The sequence below is a fragment of the Chelmon rostratus genome, chromosome 14 (assembly GCF_017976325.1).
Source record: "Chelmon rostratus isolate fCheRos1 chromosome 14, fCheRos1.pri, whole genome shotgun sequence".
NCBI lineage: Eukaryota > Metazoa > Chordata > Actinopteri > Chaetodontiformes > Chaetodontidae > Chelmon > Chelmon rostratus.
In genome coordinates, this window is record NC_055671.1 from 13314630 (window position 1) to 13325492 (window position 10863).

A 10863-nucleotide genomic window follows, 5' to 3' on the forward strand; every position below is an offset into this window, starting at 1 on the left:
CGTTTCATAATATCTTCGTCATGTCTGTATTAAACAAGACCTCCGAGACCGAGTTCATAAAGAGGATGGCTTGCAAGGGTGAATTTAGTCATCACAGCATGATCCGAAGGACCATCTAAAAGTAGGTGTTCTACTGCATATTCTTGTGAACGTCGTGTGATATGGCTAAGCTGTTGTTGTCTGTCTTTCTTGCATGTTGTCTAGACATTGACCCGAAAACAGCTCATCCAACAGCACACCGTAGCCATAGACAAAAACAAACAAACTGTACATTACAGGGATATTATTTCATATGCCTCTTTATATTTCAAAGTGTCAGAAATTGTTCGATCGACAATGTAGTGCAAACTCTTGAACTCTCGATTATCATGATAAGGCATAAACAACAACAACAACAACTAAACAAATACAAATATTATCTGTACCACCTCTTAGACCCTATTTTATGACTTGAATCAGTTTTGTGCTGTTTAAAGATAAATATTGTGGATGGATAGTCACACTCTGTAACACCCCCACACTGCACCTGCATGTTGAAGTGAAGTGCTGAAGGTTGAAACAACAGAAGAATCTTCATCAAACTGTTCAATATTCTAAATCAGTTATGTTTTTAAAACTGTAGTACAAAAATGAAAGTGTCCCATTGTTATACCTCATATCAGCTAACCTGTCTTCTTACCCTAAGATGTGTGTTCTCTTTTTCAGGGAATTTTTTTGCAGCCCCTCAAAATGAAGGGTCTTTACCTCGTGGAGCCTGTGGTTGCCCTGTACGCCTTCTCCAGTTTTCTCATCTATCCTCTCATACAGCAGTATGTGTACCGGACTCTCTGGCAGCAGATGACAAACACCACCTTTCCCATCTCTGACAACACCTCCAGATGTGCAGCAAACAGCAGCGGCAACCAGTCAAGCTACCATAAGGTTAGTCGTGAATGGCCGGATGTAAGAGAGCATTTATTCTCAGTTCAAAATATTTGGAGCAGATTGTGGTTGAGTTTGCCCTTCCACCTAAAGTATGCTAAGAATGAATGTAATTATGTTAACATTTCCTGTTTTTTTTTTTATGAAATATCCAGTTCTCTATGCATTTGCAGTCTACAACATTATTATGCATGCATGTGTGTTGTTGTGTCATGGTCTCTGAGTGTTGATGAAAAGAAAAAGTCAAGCTTGCTAAAGTAATTCACAGTTCAAGAAACAATAATGCTCTATGCATAGGTGCTGTCTATTGATCTATAGCCACTTTTTGTATCTCAGCAACTATCCGTTCAACCTTTACTGTCATGACTCAGCATAAATTTTCAGGAACCCTTTCCACGTCTCCTCTTGCAACACAGCTCATGTTGAAAAGAACTGATTCAGCTTCTGTGCCATAACGTGGTATGCAGGGGAGACTTGTGACTAAAGTTTACTGTTCTGAGCACATGCAGGCACTGACTGACATTCTGTAGCAGCAGCACTTTTGCTAAAGAGTGATAACCTTATGAAATCACTCATCATTTCAGAGCACATAGTCACTTATTAATTCACGCAGCACTTGATTCTGCAGTACACCAGGGCATACTGCATTTATTAGAGGAAGTTTTAAAATAAGGTATCTAGTAACGCTTTATTTTTATCTTGTATTTGTAGTGGAAGAGTGAAACATAACAGGGAAGTGAGAGCAAACACACTGATCTGGAAAAACCTGTCACTAAATAGCCACTATTGCACCTGTTGTGTTGTTGAAAGGTTTGCTCCTTTTGGCCCTTAATAAGAAAACCTTGAATGGAATATTTGCAAAACGCACAAATCGACATGCATCCATTCTATGTTGGTTTCATGACTGTGGATGGTCACTATCCCTGTTTACCTTGTATTGTTTGTAGGATAGTTGCCAGCTTGAGGGTTGTTCTTCTGCCTTCTGAGGCCTAGTATTACAGCTGAATGCAGACAGTCCAGTGTCAGTTCATGCATAAAATGCATTTTTCACTTAACCATGCTCTCTCTTTCTGTGTTTCCAGGAGGTACAGAGGCAGGCATCTCTCTTCTCCCTTTACTCAGAGCTCTTATCCACTATCCCCTCTTTGGCTGTCACTCTCATGCTTGTGGCCTACAGTGATCGTGGGGGACGCAAGATCACAATCATCATGCCTCTGATTGGCACGTTGATCTACACCTTGGCCTTCCTGACGGTGTCCTACTTTGAGCTCAGCATTTACTTGCTCATTGGCGCCTCGCTTCTCAGCTCTCTGTTTGGCGGCTTGAGCACATTTCTGGGGGGCTGTTTCGCCTACGTAGTGGACTTGTGCAAGGATGATCGTCAGAGGACGCTGCGCATGGCTGGACTGGACATGATGATTGGCCTGTTGTCTGGGGTGGCCTCAATATCAACAGGCTACTTTCTGAGAGCTGCAGGCTTTAACTGGCCTTTCGCAACTGCTGCGTTGTGCCAGTGTTTGATACTACTCTATGCAATATTCATCCTAGAAGAAACCGTGAAGAAGCCTCCCACTGATGCAGTTGTTGTAGATGGGGCCCCTCAGCATACAGCCTTGAAACAGATGATCTATGGGGTCTACCAGATGTTTGCAGGGGCCAGCTGCAGGTCTAAAACTGTCTTGATCCTCCTGATACTCATCTTCACCAGCTTCTCCTTCGTCTATATGGGTGGGATTTCCTTGGTAACATTGTACGAGCTCAATGAGCCACTGTGCTGGACTGAGATTTTGATTGGCTACGGCTCAGCGCTGTCCAGCACTGTGTTCCTGACCAGTTTTGTGGGAGTGTCAGCGTTCACGTACTGTGGTATGCCCTCGCTGCTCATTGTCCTGATAGGGATCCTGTCCGTCATGGCAGGCATGGCCCTACTGGCATTTGCTAAGACCACGTTACTGATGTTTGTAGGTGAGAAAAACTTCCATAACAACTGTGCTGCTTAAACCAATGATGTACATTAGTTTTGAATGTCCGTGACTATCAGTTCAGTACTGCTGAATAGCTTGAACAGAACTGGAGAATTATCAATTAGTTTTACTTTCTACTACACAGTAAGCCAGATTTGGGAATTGTGTTGTGAAATATGTGTCATACAAAGGATTGTGGCCCTCTAGCCATGTTTAATGACTTTAATACCTTGATAACCATCATTTATGTAACAACATAATATCTTCTTAGTTAGTTCTTTATTAAAAGAAATGAGTGGGTGTAAATAGACAGGACGTATTATATCAAAAATAAGAAACATATTTGCAGACAGAGTACACTGAAGAGTAATTAAAAAAAGAACCATAAACATTACAGGCTAGTTACACAGGCTACTGATTGACAGAACCAACCTTTCCTATCACATTTACAAGGCATAGAAATGTTAATAGGGCAGTATAATTATGATATATTATCGTTATATTGTTTATTTTAAATTGTCATGTAGCCATTACCCAAATGAGAAAACCTAAATCAGTCACTTTTATAATGTTTGGGATATCATATCCAAACATTAAAACAACTATGAAATATGATTTTCCTTTATGAATGTATTTTGTGATTAATTTAATGTTGTTACGTTATAGTCCCTGCTTTATGATGAATGATATAATGTCTGTCTCCTGTTGTTTGTTCGCCACAGTGAGGGTGCCATTGCTTCTGTCTATCATGCCTTTCCCCGTTCTGCGCTCCATGATGTCAAAGATCATCTCAAAGTCTGAGCAGGGTGAGTGGGTTTAGGGCTTTACAGGAGCCACAGGCCCGTGTCTGGGTGGTTTGTAGAGTCAGAGTCCATGGAAGAGTGGCCTGTCCCAGCAACTTCACGATGCACTTCATAGCAGAGCACTCCAAGTTGCTGTTCCTTATTTCAAGTTCAAGACCTTTTATTCATTCCTCAGGGGCAATTGGTTCTGCCTCTGTTGCAATAAACACAACACACAAGATAAACACACTTGCATAACTTACATAAGCACACATGATAGAAAAAAAACATAAAAATACATGAGTAAACAGGGAACACATGAAGTATAAAAGTTGCACTATTAGTGGAAAAGAAGAAGAGAGATCAGGCATGGTTGGAGGTGTGTTGGTGCTACCTGTGCTTTACAGAGAGGAGCAGTGAATTGGCAGGTATGGCTATGAAGGAGAATTTATATCTGTTAGTTTTGTCTGATGGCTCTCTGAGGATAAACAGAGGGCAAGGCAAGGTGTGGGTCACATCAGATTTAATGGATTCTGATTTCTGTAACAACTGTTTGTTGCACAGTTCAGTTAGACTTTTCTGCTGAGTGCCAGTAATTTAGTTTTTGTGTTGGAGGTTGAGAGATGCGTACCAGCAAATGAAAGAAAAAGTGAAAACTGTCTCACTAGAGCAAAGGGGAATCTTGGAACCAGCCTGATTTCAGGCGTGTCCTGTTGTTGGTCACCTTATCACAGTTTTTCTCTCCTTTGTGTGGTTTTGCAGGGGCCCTGTTCGCCTGTCTTTCCTTCCTGGAGAGTTTAACAACCAACGTAGCGGGTGCAGTTTTCAACAGTGTGTATGCTGCTACGGTGGCATGGTTCCCTGGCTTTGTCTTCCTTTTGTCTGCAGGACTCTGTGCCATCCCTTTGTTTGTCCTAGGGTAAGTTCATCATGTTGCCAATGCAGATGACACAGCAATAAAGGACCTTATCAGCATTTTACGACAGAAATGTTAGTGTAGTCCACACAGTTAAAGCATACAATCATGAATTTCCAAACTCATTAACTATTGTACATTACAAACACTATTGATTACTTTTAATTTTCCCGTGCCATTAAAAATCAATATGTTAAGTAATAACATGTTGCAAGCAGGAAGCTTTTTTCAAAACCTTTCACCTTCCAATGGTAAAAAAATAATAGTGACCTACTGAAAGGATTGCATTAATGATCTATGACAGCAGTGTTCTACCCAAAGGTATTTGTTCATTCTACAATAAAAACAGAGCAGCTTATGCTTCAGGTGTGCAACTGTACTCTGTGGATAGAGTTGCATTACAAACACCTCTTTTTTTCTGCTAAGTCACTGTTTGCCTGTTTTGCTTGAGGAGGCAAAAGCTTGGCTCGATTTGAATAAGACCCAGTTCCTCATTCCTGCGGTCATAACATCCAGCTTCCCTCACCAAACTGTTCCCCCTCTTCATATAGTGAACTAAATCTCTGCCGAATGCAGTAATGCACCACCGACACTGATCCTCTGTCATATAGAAAAGGAAGGTGGACACTTGGTATGCTGTGTGCTTACATTTGTTTCACTTACACTGAGTTGACAAAGCAGTGCTGCTGAGTCAGTCTGGGAGATAAAACTCCTCGAATGAATCCACCTCTGTCACATGCATCGCTGCTTCTGTTACACCGTGAATAGTGTGAAATTTACTCGTAACTGCCACTCTGTTCTGTTTGTGCAGTTGTCCTTTTGCTTGAGAGGACGACTGGTGATATGATTCCACAAAACTGAAGTGCACCTTGTACTGTTTGTGTATGGGTCAGGTGACATTATATTACTACAATATGGGACATGTGAGCAAAAAAAAGATGTTCCAATTGGGTTATGTCTTGTAACACTGGAAACATCAGTGATTTTGAAAATATGTATTGGAAAAGTCTCTACTTCAGGGGAGCTAATGCAGGTGTGTAGAGAGGAGCTATGCTGAAACTGCCGACCAGTTTGGTTTGCATTGGTTGAGACAGTAATGCATCCCATGTTGTTCTGCCTCTCTTAAGCCTGTTTTCCCACTTTTCAGGGTGGTGGGACTGATAGGAGTGGATGTTACCAAAGAGGTTAGAAAGCCAGAGGCTGCCATCTCAGGGGAGGAGGATCCTGTTGATGATCACAATGACAACAATCCTCTCCTTACCTGAGCCACATGGACTGCCAAAACCTCACCAGCACTTTCTTCACTTTTTTCTAAAGCCATTTCAGTCAAAGATAATTTTTTCCAATAGTATGATGGCTTGATGAATCTTAGCTTTTGTTTGCTGTGGTTTTTGTGCTACTGAATTTAAATATGTTGAAAATAAAACAGAGAGTTGTAGGAAAACAATAAGGGACATTACAGTATGATGTTAAATGAAGAATTGTGTGTGAGCCTTCTTAGACATTCTTTATACCTCAAAATGGCCTGACTGTGACATTACCAACATATTCAAAAGAAGTTTATGTGTTCTCATCGAGCTTCACAGTGTGATATGATTTACATTTCTAAAAATTAAGTTGCAGGTATGCAATTCCAGTCTGTCCCCCCTTGTCTCTCTGTCTCTGCTTTTACAACCCTCATTCCAATAAAAGGTGGGATGCAGTGTAAAACAACTCAAACTAAACGTGATCATTTTCTCATCTTTTTTTTAAGAGTCCAAATACAATATATTTAATATTTGACCTCATCAGCTTCATTGATTTTTCTTAATATCTCCTTATTCTGAATTTGATGCAGCAACACATTTCAAACAAGTTGGGACAGGAGAAACCAAAGACTGAGAAAGTTGTGGAATGCTCAAAAAACACCAGTTTGGAACAGAGAGTGTCATGACTGGCTGTGAAAAGGGCACACATAACGCATGATTGTGTGAAGAATATTACTACATGGGCAAATGATTACATTCTGTTTTTATTAATGTTTTACACAGTGTCCCAACATTTTTGGAGTATAGCACAAATCTTGTTTAAAATGAAAGATAATAAGCAACTTAAAAACAAAATTATGCATTTCAGTCACTAAAACCCACATGAAGTGATGTAAAAATTAATCAATAAATCTGATCAAAGCCAGGCAGGCAGAAGTAACTCTCAGAAGAAGATAGGAGGGTTTTTTTAAAGGACCAATGTGTAGAATTTAATGCCATCTAGTGGTGAGGTTGCAAATTGCAACCAGCTGAAAACCCCTAGCCTCTCCCCTCTGTGTCCAAGCCTGTGCTCCTGTAGAAACACAGTGGTACAACATGGTGGTCTGAATGGACAAGTACCCACTCCCTCTATAGATATAAAGAGCTCATTCTAAGAAAAAAAAAGGTTCTTATTTTCAGGTGATTATAAGCTGATAAGAACATACATGTACAATTTATATTCAATTTCTGCCATATTCTGCTGATGGAGCCCCCTAAATCTTACACACTGGACCTTTAAAAGAACCAATCAGCGCTTTAATAAATTAGTGGTTTCTGTTTTGTTTCCCAGGGGAAAACTTTCCATAAGTTTTGTTTTTGTTTGTTTTTATGGACATATGAATTGTTTTTGACTTTAGTTACCACACAGATGGATCACGTGTGAGTGTAATGTTGTATAGACACAGTTCCAAATGTTGTTTCATAGTTCTCTCAAGTGTAACTGAAAATGAAAAAATGTAGTAAATGTCTTTTTTTTTTTTTTTTTTTTTTAAAGATTATTATGTGGAGGTTTTGGTGTTTATCTCAAAAGTGCAAATAATCTCAAACATTGTGAGCCTGTGATGTCTATAATCCTGTGCCTTTATGTGGATGTTAATACCTTTGTGTGAGCAATATTTAAAAGAAATAAAGAAATTAAATGGAGGACCAACCATCAGGAAGACTATGCCGTTGAAGAGAGAAATGCATGAATCCTTCCTTCCCTGAAACTACGAATGAAGATGTTCTGTGTCTGAAACAGCGATAATGAGAACTAGTGAGGTCCTTTCCCTTGCAACAATCAGCTGAATCAACTAATTAGGGATTCAGTCAATAGGAATATGCAGACTTTGTTATCATGTCTAATGTTGGGTTTTGCAATGTACAAATTAATAATTAAAAAAAAAAAAAACTCCACCGGGAAGTCTAAGCAATAATACCTTCAATATTAAGGTTCAGCGTGAATCTTGAAAGTTAGCTACTTGTCAACCATCCAAAAGGATGGATTTGACACTAATCTGTGCTCATTTTTTACACTGTCTGTGACATTGTGGAGGTTTAGGGCTTGACTCTGATATAAATCTGCATGGTGAGTCACAGCTCTAACATGTTTTGATACATCTGTGTTCAAAGGAAAGCATAAACTGATTCAAATTCCCATGCAGGTTAGCAGCAGAAGTCATGCTGTCTTTTGTATGTTGACCACTAGGTGTCACTCTTGTCACACTTACAGGCAAACTGACTACATCTACAATATCATCAGCCAACACCGTAGACATATAAAGCCCTATATAAAATACCAGCTGTTGTAGACATGGACATAAAGGACAGATGTTTAGGTCTGTCTTTTCTTATCCTCTATGCTGTCTAATAAAAAATGACTGACAAATGTAGTTGTAAATCTCCCAGACTGCATGTATACACTCCTTTTCATTATGCATACCATAGTGTACTCCAGATTACCTGTTTTCAAAGGCAACAAGGAGACTATTGACAACTCTGGGTTTAATTATAACAAATGTAATTATGTTGTCAGCGCAGCCATGGTTTAATAATTAATTAGGAGCTGTCTCCACACAATGTCATGGTCCCTAATACAAGAAAAACATCAGTTAGAGCAGAATTGCCAAAGAGTCGCCAAATGCAATTAATTTATCTAAAGCTGAATCAGAAATAAAGGAGTCAGGCCTTTTACTCCATAAGTGCATGCTCGCAACACTTCACTTTTTAACTTCATCATTCGTCTCACACCTCAAATTACTGAATTTGTTTTTCCTGCACTGAGTTTTCCAAAGTTCCCACCTCCTGTCTTTGTCCTCTACAGAGAAGGGCCGTCATTGTGCATACATGCATGTGTGTAAAACCCATTTTTCCTCAACTCGCCCTGTCTCTAAGAGAGATGTGAGATTCAAGGAAAACCTGTAAGCATGCAAACGGTGTGTGTGTGTCTTATGGATGATGAATGGACATCAGAAATCCTGGCAGGGATCCCATCAGATTGCATGCTTAGTTACTGGACCGTTAGTGGAAACAGAGAGGCATGTAACCAATGCCTGCCACCACAAAAGATAAATGAGATGGCGGCGATGCAATGCAATTCCCCCACGTGAATCTGCGCAGAAGATACCACATAAAATCAGATTAGACATACACATGATGCCTCACAGGCATAGTTATCAGCTCATCTTTAAAATCGGGCCTGTATGTTGTTGGGATGTTTTGTCTACACTTTGATTCTATCTTTTAAACTCTGTTGTGAGATGTGACTTCCACAGGAGGATGGGAAACCTCCATGAGAGAAACCCAGCTTGAATATCCTTGTTTAAGACGAAGACCAAGCTGGTTCAGCGTGAAAACATGTAGCAGACCTCCTCTCACTTAAGAGAAATAAAATCTTGTTGCTTTTGAACATCGTTGAAGCCGAAACATGGCAGTGAAAGTGCGCACAGTTTCCGTTTTTCCACGTTCTTAAAATTTATACATGGCACGTCAGTTTGAATTGGCTTCATTCACGGAAACCCAAATGACGTCTGGTCGTAATGTGCAGTTATTTGATTTCCACCCTCAAGTCTTGAGAACCGTGACTGCAGCTTGATTGTAAGGTAATGTTGACACTGAGTTCGGACGAAGTTTCTCAGCGCTGGAGGTTACATGAGGGATCATCTGAGGCAGGGTTCGCTTGGCACCAAGCATGAGGTTTTCTGGTTAGCTTAAAGATGGAGGTGTGGTGAGCAGGGACGGTTTTCCCAGGGGTGAGGCACTGAGGGGGTTGCCGGTCATGGCGGTGGCTTGCGTGTGTCTGATGTGCATGGGGTCGTTGAGGATCGGGGGTCTTTGGTTTCTGGTTTCCAAACCAGCTGAATCAGCAGTGTGATCATCTGCGCCACATCACATCACCAATAGCTCAATCTCTGATGTTGATCCAGTAAGTTGCTAACAGACCTCTCTTTATCTCAACCTTCTGCTGCACGGGAGGAGATAATTCACTATAATATAAAACCCCATTTGAGGTGGTTTGTGTGACTGAAGCTCAGGGGGGAGTCGAGGGGCTTCCCAGTCTGGGGTGACTTGATCATTCGAGGAGCATTTGATCACACCAGGATCTGCTGCACATTTATTTTCAATCTTTTCACACAGTAAGCAGGCTCGGCAGCACATTAACGACACTATAGGACAGATTCATATGGACAGTTCATAAGAATGTGGGTTGATTTTGATGTGCAAGCAGATCAATTTCTTTCTTGCTCTTTATTTACCCGGGAGAGATTTTGCTGAGCAAGAAAGTGGTTTCTGAGCCGCCTTGAAATCTGTTTTCAAGTGAGTAGCTTCGCTGGAGCAGATGCTGCTCAAACGCTTCCCTCAAAGGCATCTTGACGGTTGAGGTAGTGCAGGAGATTATGACACACTTAACATATTTTCCCAGGCAGGTTATGAACTTTCGGGTTAGCCTACATGTCTGCTTCTCTATGTTCTTAATGAGCTTATTGTTTGCAGTTTACAATACCACAGTTAGGACTGTACTAGTACTGATGCGCTGATCTTTTTCAATGCATTTGTGTACGTATGCATCATAGATTAACCTCCAAGCCCAGATGGATACTTACAATACATTTCCAAGATGTGTTTGCAGTTTTAATGGAGGTACGCTGTTTGATTGTGGATGTGTAGTTGCAGGAACCGCAGTAGAAATGTATTCGGGACATTTGGTTCCACCACTCGTCAGCTGGAGGTCGTTTTCATTCCTCTTCCACTTCTTTTTCCCTCCGCAAAGGTCGCGCTGCTGTTTGTTTTCCCCTGCTGGCAGGCCTGCCATGCACTGTGCAAGCTGTGTGTCGGTTAAGCGTATTTTTTCTGAAGCTCTGATCGTTCGATGCTCCTCACCGGCTATCTGCATGTGCGTATGTGTTGTAGGTTGCGTGTGTGCTTAGCTGGATGTTTGTCAGAAGTCCAGCTTCGTCCCTGAACTGTAATTACTGCCGTTTCCTGCTGTGCTTTTTCTATGAAGGGTTATAATC

General features: G+C 40.8%; 1 protein-coding gene across 1 annotated transcript; it reads left to right on the forward strand.

The window, feature by feature from the left end:
* Positions 1–22: 22 nt before the first annotated feature.
* Positions 23–7714, forward strand: slc46a3 (solute carrier family 46 member 3). Its single transcript, XM_041952287.1, has 6 exons — positions 23–121; positions 706–921; positions 2004–2886; positions 3608–3691; positions 4430–4586; positions 5731–7714. The coding sequence occupies exons 2-6, from the start codon at positions 730–732 to the stop codon at positions 5846–5848; spliced, it is 1434 nt and encodes a 477-aa protein (XP_041808221.1). The 5' UTR covers positions 23–121; positions 706–729; the 3' UTR covers positions 5849–7714.
* Positions 7715–10863: the final 3149 nt, after the last annotated feature.